The 12,852-nt window shown below is 49.2% G+C and overlaps 1 protein-coding gene and 1 non-coding gene across 2 annotated transcripts; both read left to right on the forward strand.

Moving 5' to 3' along the window:
- The first annotated feature begins 2 nt into the window (after positions 1–2).
- Positions 3–11,942, forward strand: ASF1B (anti-silencing function 1B histone chaperone). The gene is made up of 4 exons (XM_061150105.1): positions 3–440; positions 7,245–7,360; positions 9,671–9,847; positions 10,747–11,942. Exons 1-4 carry the CDS (start codon positions 332–334, stop codon positions 10,951–10,953), a joined length of 609 nt encoding a protein of 202 aa, XP_061006088.1. The 5' UTR covers positions 3–331; the 3' UTR covers positions 10,954–11,942.
- Positions 10,049–10,121, forward strand: TRNAG-UCC (transfer RNA glycine (anticodon UCC)). Its single transcript has one exon. It is a non-coding gene; the product is annotated as a tRNA-Gly (tRNA).
- Positions 11,943–12,852: the final 910 nt, after the last annotated feature.

Genomic DNA, 12,852 nt, shown 5'->3' on the forward strand with positions numbered 1-12,852 from the left:
CCGCGGACACCAAAGAAGCCTAGAGACGGTCCCGCCTCCCTCTCTTATCCCTGAGATGGAGCTCCACGGATTGGTCCCGGGAGTCTCGGCGCGCGCCGACCGGTGCTCCAGGATTGGCTGAGGAAGCGCTCGCGCATTCCTGGAGCGTTGACGGTGATTGGCCGTAGGGTGAGAGCCGGCTATTTGAAGGAGGCGCGCGGACTAGATACGCACTTCAGATCGCGGTCAGAGGAGGCGGGAGCGGATTTGGGCTAAGCTTCTCCGCTGACCCAACAGGACCCAGCCGCGGGCTCGGCCCCAGCTCTGGCCTCAGCCGCGACCCGACGAGGCGATGGCTAAAGTGTCAGTATTGAACGTGGCGGTGCTGGAGAATCCGAGCCCTTTCCACAGCCCTTTCCGGTTCGAGATCAGCTTTGAGTGCAATGAGGCCCTGGCAGACGGTGAGATTGGGCCCTTGTGGAGACCCCACTCCCCTGAGCTAACCCCGACCTCCCTTTGCAGACAACCCTGAGGCCAACCCTGCCAAACACACCCCCCTTCTCCCCCTCCCCCAACCGCGATCTCCCTTGAACCAAAGCCCGCCCACCAGCCCCAACCCCCGCTTGGAGACTACCCCCATCCCACCCCACCCCCATGGTTACTCCTCTTTTCCCCTAGTGGAGACCATTTCATCCCCTTCTTTCGCCTGGGACGTTCCTCCTGAGCACCTGTTTTCTATGTAGAGACCTCAGCCTCCCCATTTTCTATTTCTGTATGGGCAGACTACCATTCCAGCCACCCAGCCTCCCCCACCAATCCCCTCTCCCCTGTGGTGAGACACTCCCACCTCACTCTTTTCCTGTGGAGATCTTAAGCTCTAGCCCCCTCCCATGTCCCATATGAAAACCGCAGCCTCCTCCCCCATTTTACCTGTGAATATCCTCCCTCTCTGGCAAGACCTCACGCATCCTTATAGCCCCATTTGTCTCCCCATAATATCTCCTACCTGCTGATACTTAACCCCAACCCCCCACACACACACCTTGTTTTCTACCTCAAAACATATACCCTAGAACCTGGCTTCCCTCCTTAGTCTGGCCCCAACCCTCTACTCCCTCAAGAGAGGCATGACCTGGCTTCCTGCTCCAGTGTTCGAGGATAAATCTGGTCTCCCCAGCTCCTCTTCCTTCCTCCTCCCTGACTGTGGGCTTCAATGAACACACTCAGATCTGAGGAGTGGCATGGCCAGGCAGACGTTAGCTGGTTCCTACTGTTGGCCTGCTGGATTCCTGCTGACCCACTGCAGCGAAGCTTGCAACACTTTTGATGGCCTGCCCTCGACTTGCACGGTGTGGGGTGGGTGTGCCAGGCCGAGCCATGGTGATGTTTGGCTTCAATCTGGGAGGTCACAGCCTTTTGTGCATCTTTTCCAAGGCGCTTTCACAGATGTGCTTATTCATCCCTGTGACAAAAGGCGGACATGGCTCTCATCTCACAGATGAGAAGGCGGGAGCCACAGAGAGTAAAAGACCTTTCAAGTAAAGGTCTATAAAAACCGGAAGATCTAAGGTCGTTCAGCGAGTCTTGGCACCACTTTCAGGAGGAAGTACTTCCATTAGATCTCTTCTCCACTTGGTGGTTAAAAGAGAAGAGACGGCCTGGAAGGCCAGGCTGTTCTAACTGGCACCTCTCGGTTGTCGGTGGGTGGTTTGCCTGCAAATGGGCTTCTCCAACTAGCTTGGGGTTGAAGAGTTTCGATGTTGGTGTGCTTGGGTGGGGCCATTGGATCAGTCCCTGCTTTCTCTCCTTTTTAAATCAAGGAGTCATTCTACTTATGACTAACTATAGAATATGCCCAGTTAAATCCTTTCTGGAACAAGGCGGGGTGTAAATAAATAAATAAAGTGTAGAATGACCCTGTGGAATAAGATTTAATTTTAAAGCCAGGAGATGTAAGGAGCTAATAGTTGAAGGGATTCATAGTTCCCAGATGGCAGGAGATCAGGTTTCAATCAGTCTGTTTGTGCTCTTGGCATTTAAAAATGGTTGCATGGTCATTATCTAGTACTTTCATTCCTGCAAAGCCCCTGCCCTGTTACTTTACTAATCTGTTTATAGAATCAGGAGAGTCTAAAGTCAACCTGCTGGTCATTGTTTTTTATTTGTGTTGTATTTTATTTAAGATTTATTTATTATTGGCTGAGCTGGATCTTCGGTGCTTTGCTCAGGCTTTCTCTAGTTGGGGTGAGCAGTGACTGCTCTTCATTGTGGTGCATTGGACTTCCTGCTGCGGTGGCTTCTCTTGTTGAGGGGCACAGGCTCTAGGTGAGCAGGCTTCAGTAGTTGTAGCGCTCAGGAGTAGTTGCTCCACAGCATGTAAGATCTTCCCGGACCAGGGATCAAACCCATGTCCCCTGTTTTGGCAGGTGGATTCTTAACCACTGGACCACCAGGGAAATCCCTAAAGACAGTTCTTTCTGTCCCCAAGGTCATTATTTTTTAATGGAAACAAAATGACTTTTCCAAGGTCACACAGCTGGTGTGTAGAATTATTAACACTAGGTCTTGTCTCTGAGTTCTGAGTCCACGGTTCTTTATCTTTGCTATATACTGGAAAAGAATGCACCCACTATTTTAGAAGTGGGACATAAACAGGACAGAAGAGGGCAATGGGGTCCTATTATTAATTATACCTGGACAGTAAAGCTTTTGCTCAGAGGAATTCCAGTTGGAAAGCCAACTATGGACTGGAAGTCTAGACACTCTGGTTGTACCTGTAGGGCTGTGCTTCACTCTGACCTGTCAGCTTGCTTTCTGCCTCTTCCCACAAAGCAAAGAGGATTTCTCTCCTGCCTCCCAAACAGATGGAGTAGGCCTGGCTTAGAAGTCTCTTAGATTCTAGAGAAAGTCTCAGTCAGCCTTATTACCTGGCAACTGAAGGTCTGAACACCCAGCCCCCAGTCTGAGCCATTGCTCAAGGGCTCTGAACCCCTTTGACTCTCTCTGTCTCTCCTCCTCAGCAGCATCTGGAAATAAATGCATCCAAAGCCTGGGTCTATATTCAATACATTGGGTGTGTTTTCCCCCAGTTTAGTTGAGAGATTCATGAGATACTGCCTGAACAAGTCTTAGAGCCAGATTTTCTGACCCACACGTAACACGCTGTAGTCAGGCCAAGGTTCATCTATATTATGAACAAAAGGAAAGTGATAAACAGAAAAAGGCCTACTAGATAAGTTGTTGGGGTTGGGGTTGTTTTGTTGTTTTTTGATTGTTTGGGGGGTTGTGTGTGTGTGTGTGTGTTTGGCTACGATGGGTCTTCATTGCTGCACTTGGGCTTTCTCTAGTTGTGGTGAGCAGGGGCTTACTCTTCGTTGTGGTACTTGGGTGTCTTATTGCAGGAGGCTTCTCTTGTTGTGGAGCATGGGCTCTAAGATGAGCAAACTTCAGTCGCTGTGGCACATGGGCTCAGTAGTTGTGGCGCAGGGAGCTAGTAACTCTGAGACATGTTGGGATCATCCTGGACCAGGGATGGAACCCGTGTCTCCTGCACTGCAGGTGGATTCTTATCTACTGTGCCACCAGGGTAGTCCTGTTTGTGTTTTTTGGGGGGCAGGAAACAGATTCTCCAGCTGGTTCAACTACCATAATTTTTTTTACGTTTTTCATCATATCATTGGTCTGGATTTTGTTTTCATACATAGTGGAGGAGCATTTTGTGCAGTGGTTAGATGATAAAGTTAAGGCATAAAGACAAAACAATGGAATCCATTTGCCCTTGGAATTACTTGAAAGGCTAGGCATGTGTTATACGTGTGCAACCTTATCTCATATTCAGTAGGAATGAATTTGTGCTGTTTGTGATTGATATCCCCACCTCCTATTCAAAAAAGTGAAGTCACTTCAGGATTCCTCTGCTTAAGAGGCAATTCCAATTTGTAGGTCCTTGTTTCAATCATCTGTCTTCCATAGGTGATTTTATCAACTCCTTAACTCTTATTACTTTTTAATATTTATTTATTTATTTGACTGCCCTGGGTCTTAGTCACAGCATGCAGAATCTCTTTAGTTGTGACATGTGAACTCTTATTAGCAGCATGTGGGATCTAGTTCCCTGACCAGGGATTGAACCTGGGCCTGCTGCATTGGGAGCTTGGAGTGTTAGCCACTGGACCACTAGGGAGGTCCCTCAGCTCCTTAATTCCTGAGTGAGTATTGTCGTCCTTGGTTAATTCTCTGGTTTCTTTCTGACCTGAGTACTGGGAACCATTTCAACCCATTCGCCTGACCACCTGCGTTTCTCTCTTCCAGTCTGCACCCACACAGTCTTGTTTAGGTTTTGCTGACAGGTGTTTTGGGGTTTTTGCCATTCCATGCCAAATTTGGGATCTCATTTCGCTGACAACCGGGCCACAGCAGTGGAAGACAGGAATCCTAACCACTAGGCAACCAGGGAACTCCGTTGCCAACAATTTTGAAAGCTGAGTGCCTGTCGCATACACCAGGGCCTACTCTGTGAAAGTCTCCCTTTTGTATCCACCCTCAGCACATTAGTTAGGCTTCCCAGGTGGCTCAGTGGTAAAGAATCTGCCTGCCAATGCAGGAGACTCAGGTTTGATCCTTGGTTGGGAAGATCTCCCGGAGGAGGAAATGGCAGCCCACTGCAATTTTCTTGCCTGGAGAATCCCATGGACAGAGGAGCCTGGAGGGTGACAGTCCATGGGGTCACAACGGTTGGACACAGCTTAGCCACTGAGCACATATGCAACACATTAGTTAAGTACACACGTATGTGACTCCACTGATGATGGGGAAGGTGCCCAGAAGGAAAGATACCAAATGATAGAACCGTGTCAGAAAGGTGAGAACAGGGCTAGCTTGTTTTCTGTTCATCCAAAAACATGTTATTTCCGGTTGTGTCACTACTTGTAGCAAAAATAAATCAGTAAGCTTAACTAACTCCTTCCTGCAAATAAGAAACTGGAGTTTGGCTGAAGCCCAGTTCAGTCAAATGGCACCCACATCCTGTAGGCCTGCCAGGGTCCTTGAGTAGAAGGCTGGGTGTCAGCTGTGAAAGGACAGGAAACCAGTGTATCGGGGAAGGGCATGGAGCTCAGGTGACCGACCTCCATAGTCGTGGCCCGGCATTGCTGTGCCTCCAAAGTTGGGTGCTCTGGGGCTTCCCTGGTGGTCCAGTGGCTGAGATGCTGAGCTTCCAATACCGGGTGCTCAGAGTTCAATCCTTGGTTGGGGAACTAAGATCCCACATGCTGTGTGGCAAAGCCAAAAATAAAATAAAAGTTAAAAAAGAGACTGCCACGGGTTTAAATTAGATTTAGGACATGATCAGATTACTAAGGAACAGGGGTCTAAGGATTATGAGAGGCCATTCCCCCTCCTCCTCACAAACATGTCAGGGAAAATGGAAATAATAGTCGGAGGGGAGACTTCTCAGGCCCTTGTAGACATGTGCGCAATTGCTCAGTCATGTCCAGCTCTTTGCGGCCTCATGGACTGCGCCCCTCCAGGCTTTTCTGCCCATGGAATTTTCAGGCAAAAATCCTGGAGTGGGGTGTCATTTCCTTCTCCAGGGGATCTTCCCGACCCAGGGATCAGATCCCGGTCTCTTTCGTCTCCTGCATTGACAGACAGATTCTTTACCAGTAGCACCACTTATAGACATGGGGGTGACCTTATCCGTTCTCAGCCCTACCCTCATTCAGCTGCCCTCTCCCTCAGAGTAAACAGTCAATTCAAATGACAGGTGTTTCTAATTTACCTATGTGCGTTTTAAAAGCAGAAACAAGAACGTTTCAGCTAGGAACTGTCTCAGGAAGACATGTGTTCCTTTGGCAAAATGCACTCCAATTCATTTCCTAGGATGAGCCCTCTTAAAGGCATGTGATGTCCACACTGCCTGAAGGGCCAAGTCATTTTAGAAGGACTTCCCTAGTGGTCCAGTAGCCAAGACTCTGAGCTCCCAGTGCAGGGGGCCCAAGTTCGATCCCTGGTCAGGGAACTAGATCCCACATGCCACAACGAAGAGTTTGCAGGCCACAACTAAGAGCCGGTGCAGGCAAATAAATAAATATTCTCTTTAAAAGGCATCAAAGTTGGGTGCTCTGGTGGGACACTAGACCAAGGAACAGGGCAGTTTCTAAGACAGTGTGCTTCCTGTGAAAATCACAGCTTGTGAAATTTCTGCCCCGGCTGCTGGAGCCCGTAGGTTGTGTAATTTCAAAGAACCTAAAATAAGTTTCAGGTCCCCGGCCAGATTTCCCTGTACTAGCGTGACCTTGCCCCTGATATACTTGGCCCTCCTGCCAGAGCCCTCAGTCACTGGGAATTTCCCGTGTTTGACGGGTGGGGTCTCATGGAGCGCTTTTTCTTTTATCTGGCCAGAAGAGAGCCAGGAATGGGGGTCCCCCAACTGGAAGGGGATGCCAGACAGTTGGGGTTCAGGATGGCCTTAGGGTGCCACGTTTGTGGACTGAGTCACTTTCACCCGAAGGTCCGAGAGCAGGTGTGACTTGGTGTTGGATCTGGAGGACCCGGGGACTGGCCGGCTCCCCCAGCAACCTCATCTCCCCCTCCTGCTGGCTGGCTCTCTGACCAGATTGCAACCCGCCGCCCTGCCCCAGTTGTCGAGGGATCTACTCAGTTCGGTGGCACCAGGCCCTGTGTGTGAAAGAGGATGCTGCCTCCTGTCCCAGCTCCCTGCTCTTCCCTCCTCAGTATGTCTCCGAGCCTCCGTCACGTGCCCCTTAATTCAGCCTCTGCCATATGGTTCACCCTCAGGCTCTGAGAGGCCTGCGTTGCCCTGGAGGTGCAGAGTCAAGGTCACCTGGCCAAGCTAGGCCCACAGGAGAAATTTCCCCACTGGAAATAGAGCTTCGTGCCTGCCCTGGTGACCAGCAATGCAGTGCCTGGCACTGGGTGCCCAGTGGATGTCAGGTGTTGTTTATTAAAATTTAAAAAAAAATTTTTTTTTAATAGATTTTATTACTCACAGCAACCCTCCCAGGTTTTACCCATTTTACAGATGCAGAAACTGAGGTATGGAGAGGTTAAAGAATTTCTCAAGGTCACAAGACAGAATGGGGATTCAAACCTTGGCAGGTTACCTCCAGTGGATGTCAGGTGTCCTTTAAGAATTAAGATCTACCAATGTATTAAGGACCGATGCAAAACTACCACAAGAAGGCCCTTCCCCAGCTTTCTTGCTGTTAAATGATTTTCATTCCTAACACCCCATATCCTTGCAGACCTGGAGTGGAAGATCATTTATGTTGGCTCAGCCGAGAGCGAGGAGTTTGATCAAATCCTAGACTCAGTACTGGTTGGCCCCGTCCCGGCAGGGAGACACATGTTTGTCTTTCAGGTAAGAAAGACTTGGCCTTGGGCCCTGACACCTAGAAACTCCTCTCTGACACTCAAGCACACAGATGGTTCATTGGTCCAAGTTCAGGTTCAGATCCTGGCTCAGCTCTCAAGCACTGTCTGACCTCTCAAAGGTAGTTCAGACATCTCCCATCTCTATTACGTCATAGCTGTTACAATGAGCCACCAATTTACAGCTGATTCTTGTTACTCACGGGAGTTCTGTTCTGTAAAGTTACTGTGGACACAGAATTAATGAATCCCAAACCACTGCCCCTGGAGCAGCTGTCCCCAGCCTTTTTGGCACCAGGCACTGATTTCTGGGAAGACGACTTTTCCATGGACCCAGAGAGGTGGGGGGATGGTTTCAGGATGATTCAAGCACATTACATTTATTGTGCCCTTTATTTCTATTATCAGCTCCACCTCAGATATTATCAGGCATTAGATCCGGGAGGTTGGGAATTCCTGCCCTAGAGGAAATACAGTGTTAAGTTTATGCAAGTCAACATTTTTGTCAACTAGTCAATACATAATCTTGTTTTATGTGTTTTTCTGTTTAAAGACACCTTATTTTGGATTTATTCACAGTGAACGCATGGCCCACAGGACTCTAACTCATGCCTGAGCAAAGCTTACTTAACACATGTGTTTTCTCTATAAGGTACATCCCTTCTTGCTGTTAGGAACACGGCAGCCCTCACTCAGCACCATGTTTAGGGCCTTTTTAAACAGCAAAATTACCAACAAAAATGCAAAAACTGTGGCCTAGAAATGGCAAAAAAAATAGGTTTAGTCTGAGATTGCCTCGCTCTGTCTCAACTAGGAACAGGCACACTGAGCTACTCAGATCCCACCTGTTCGCTGTCTGTGTCCTTCAATGACTGTAAAAGCCCCCAAATGTTGATTTGGGGGTTACAAATAAATTTGAGCGAACAGTCGAATTTTCAAATATGGAATGATTGAATAATGAGGATCCAGTGTAGCTTGTAAGTGGCTCCAATCCAGCATCACGGGCTTCCCCGGTGGCTCAGGGGTAAAGAACCCACTTGCAGTACAGGAGACGCAGGTTCGATCCCTGGGTGGGAAAGATCCCCTGGAGCAGAAAACAGCAGCCCACTCAGTAATCTTGCCTGGGAAATCCCATGGACAGAGCAGCCTGGCAGACCACAGTCCTTAGAGTCACAGAAGAATTAGATACAACTTAGAAACTAAACAACAATCCAGCATCACAGGGGTTGTCAGAAATGGAGATTCTTATGATTCTTAGGCACAGTAAAGTTTAAGAGCCAGGGCTCAAATCCATTTACCTAATCCTGGCCATTCCTGCCCCAATCTCAGCAACCTCGTCCCATCACCTAACTCATTGCCCACCTCTACTCCACCCACTGGCCAGCCCCATCTACTCTACCCTGCAGCAGGGCCAGCTTCCCGGGCATGTGACCATGCAGTCACACGGGCCCCACACTTGCTGTAATGTTCTGCCATCACTGGCTGAAACAACTAATTCTTGAGCCTGAGGCCCTACGGTTTGATGTTGTGTTAGTCTCCTTTTGCACCAGTTGTATAGCCGGTCCTGTCCTTAGCAACACCCCCGGAAATCTGTCCACTTCTGTCCTTCTCTACGGCCTGGTCTAAGCCACTGTCCTCTCTTCAGGATGACTTCTATAGCCCCCTGCCTGGTCTCCCGACTCCCACTTAGCTCTTTTCCTATTGCAGCTGCACTTCCCTCCAGAGTCAGATTTTCAGATGGAATGAGCAATGCCACACCTATCTTCTGCTAAACATCCTCAGCCTTTCCCAAGCCTTTAATTCACTGATACCTACCTGCTTACCCCTTCAGCCTCATTTTATACCACTCTCCACCTTGCTTCTCAGGTGGCTCAGTGGTAAAGAATCCCTCTACCAATGCAGGAGACGCGAGTTCAATCCCTGGGTTGGGAAGATCCCCTGGAGAAGGAAACAGCATCCCACTCCAGCATTCTTGCCTGGGAAATCCCATGGACAGAGGAGCCAGGCGGGCTAACAGTCCAGGGGGTGGCAAAAGAGTCAGACACAACTAAGCAACTACACAACAACAGCCCCCTCGCTTATTACATTCCTCCTGGACGCCGTATACCTCTCCTTGATGGCATCTGCCCCATTCGGCACTTTACAGGCATTGGTATGATGGTTCTGTCTTCCCCCCTCAACTGAAAACTCTTCAGAGCAGAGACCACCCTTTTGGCCGTGTAAATACACATTGCTTGAGAATCATATTACCAGATAAGACGAGACCGTCAGTACTCAAGCCCAGCATGTGTTTCCCCAGGCGGATGCCCCCAACCCATCCCTCATCCCGGAGACCGATGCCGTGGGAGTGACCGTGGTCCTCATCACCTGCACCTACCATGGACAGGAGTTCATCCGAGTCGGCTACTATGTCAACAATGAGTACCTCAGCCCCGAGCTGCGCGAGAACCCGCCCCTGAAACCAGACTTCTCTCAGGTAGGGCTCTTCTCCACACTTCCTGCTTCAGACAGGTGGTCCTTTGCACTTGGGGGTAGTTGAGTCCTTGGAATTGGGAGCCAAGGTCACTTATTAAGTGGTGCTCGGCTCTCACAGCATCAGGCTGGAACAAGAGAGAGAAAGATCTTTGTTTCTCAGAACTTTGCCTCACAGAATCAAGATTAGATAGGCCCTAGGACTTCCCTGACAGTCCAGTGGTTAAGACTCTGCACTTCCAATGCAGGGGCCATGGGTTCGATCCCTAGTTGGGGAACTAAGATCCTGCATGCCACGGCAGTATGGCCAAAATAAAAACAATAATATATTCTTTCTCAAGCCTTTATCAAATGTAGTAGGAAAGCTTTTGTGTGTGTGTATAGTATATGTAATGTATATATTTTTAGAAAACTTAAGAATTTTTGCCTAACTAAAAAATTTATGACATTTTAATTCCACTTGTTTGACTTAGTATGAATAGAATACTAGATTTCCAATTAAAAAAAAATAGATATGCTACAAGCAACAAAGGTTTACTGTATATGGCACAGGGAACTATAGTCAATACCTTATAATAACCTATAATGGAAAATAGTCTGAAAAATAATATATGTGTATAACTGAATCCCCTTGCTGTGCACCTGAAACATTGTAAGTCAACTATACGTCAATAAAATATATATATTAAGAAAAAAATAATGATAAAATTAAGATTAGATAGGCCCCAGCCCTAAGTCATGGTATACAGGCATTCCCTGGAGTTGTACACATATTGTTGATGGTAATGGAATAAGCAAAGTCAGCTCTTCCTGGGCTTTGGGAGGGGGTCTGAGAGCGCACTGTTTTGTGGGAGGAATACGAGGGCATGCTAACAAGGGTTGGTGTTCCTTTTCCTGCCCCAGCTCCAGCGGAACATCTTGGCCTCAAACCCCCGGGTGACCCGCTTCCACATCAACTGGGACAACAACATGGATAGGCTGGAGGCCATAGAGAACCAGGACTCCGCCCTGGGCTGCAGTCTCCCCCTCGGCTGCACCCCCATCAAGGGCTTGGGTCTCCCCGGCTGCATCCCGGGCCTCCTCCCTGAGAACTCCATGGACTGCATCTAACTGTGGGACTCCAAGGCCCTACTTGGGCCCAGCTGGGACCACGGCCAGTCTCTCCTGGCACATCTGGAAGGGGCAGCCAGGCCTCCCGGAGAGCATCGGGAAGGGCATATGGAGGACTTTGGGGCCATCAGCTATATCCAGGCCAGTCATACTTGGCCCTCAGGAAGGAACAGGCTTCTGGTCTCTCCTAGCCCTGGCCTAGAGGGTCATCTCCCCTCTACTGCCCAGACCTGAAAGAACCTGGTACTTCAGTTCTTAATTCTTTCAGAGTGTCCTTTCTCTCTTCTACACACACTATAAACTCCACCTGCGGGTCATTGTGCCACCGTCGTCCCAGGAGTGCCACTGACCCAAAACTTTTCCCACAGACCTCCCTGGCCTGCCTTGAGGCTTTCTGGTCAATGCCTGGCAAGGCTCCGACCCTGTTGGGCCAAAGGCTCTGCCATTCATTTCCCTTCCCAACCATCTGCACAGATCCACCCAGCTGCCTGGAGTCCCCAAACTCGGACACAATTTCTGTCCTTTTGCCAGAATGATTTTTTAAGTCTTTTCAATTCAGTAGCCCTCTGGAAAACTCTGTTCCCAAAAAGGTGATCAGCAGGATGCTAAGATGGTTGACTCTCCTTTGGGTCACAGCCACCTTCCTCTTGCCTCCCAACTGGATCTGGCTTTCCCTGGAGGCTGCCCCTTGGAGACAATGGCGTGTTGGAGGGGCCTGCTCTTCTCAGTCTGTCTCAGTATTGGTGTCAGGACCCCTCTGCTTCTGGCTGCCTTGATCTGCACTCTGCCAAGACCCCGTGTTCTCAGGCCACAGTGCAGACCAGGGAAGCAGTAGGGACCCTGAAAACCTTCCTTCCCCTGCCATGCTCCTCACCCTCACCCCTATTCCCTCGCTGCTACGTGGATGCTGTTGTGATTGCAGTTTGTGTATTAAAGGTTTTTATAGTAAATGTTTGGTTGGTCTGAAAATAAAAAGCACTTCATCTAGACTCTTTCTGCTTTTGTCTCCAGTAGGTGGAGGCAGTTGTGTCTGTCTCTCCTCATAATGGGAGCATTGTTGGGGGGGTGGGGGGCGGCTGCCTCTTGCCTCAACCAGTAGGTTGACTGCCCCTTTCTCCCTTACTCAGCTTCTTTTTATAGTCTTGTCATAGTTGTACTCCAGACTGAGGTCCAGGAAGGGGCTTTCAAAATTTAAGCAACCCAGCTGTTCTGCAGATAGAGCATAACCAGTGATTTTTCAGATTTGTCATGACCTTGACCCACCAGAAGAAATTAACATTGCTCTCTGAGGGCCCACATACTTGTATTAAATTTTACTTAAACTTACTTTGTAACTCCACATCGCCAGGTGAAGTGGTGAGCCATTTCCCCATAATTCACAGGAAAACCCAGACTTCTCTCCCTGAAACTATGGTGGACTTAGGAGCATGGATTTAGATGGCTGCTGGGTGGGGTGTTCAGATCATACCAGTCCAGACTCAGAGCAGCCAGTTGGCTTGTAGACCTGAGACCAGTCAGTCTCCCCAAGCTGAGGGGGGGGCTAGCTCATCCAGTCCCCTGGCCCTGGTATCACCTCCTGTTGGGCTTTCCTCTACCTCAGTGGTTTCAACTGGGCAGCAGTTTTGCCCCCAACCAGGGCACATTTAACAATGCCTAGAGATGGTTTTGGTGGCAGGTGGCACTAGTGGTAAAAGAACCCGCCTGCCAATGCAGGAGACTTAAGAGATGAGGGTTCAATCTCTCCCTCAGGAAGATCCCCTAGAGAAGGAAATGGCAACCCACTCCAATATTCTTGCCTGGAGGATCCCATGGACAGAGGAGCCTGAAGGGTTCCAGTCGACAGGGTTGCACAGAGTTGGACACAACTGAAGCGACTTAGCATGGGAGAGATGGTTTTAG

Source organism: Dama dama, chromosome 9 (assembly GCF_033118175.1).
Source record: "Dama dama isolate Ldn47 chromosome 9, ASM3311817v1, whole genome shotgun sequence".
NCBI classification, from domain to species: Eukaryota; Metazoa; Chordata; class Mammalia; order Artiodactyla; family Cervidae; genus Dama; species Dama dama.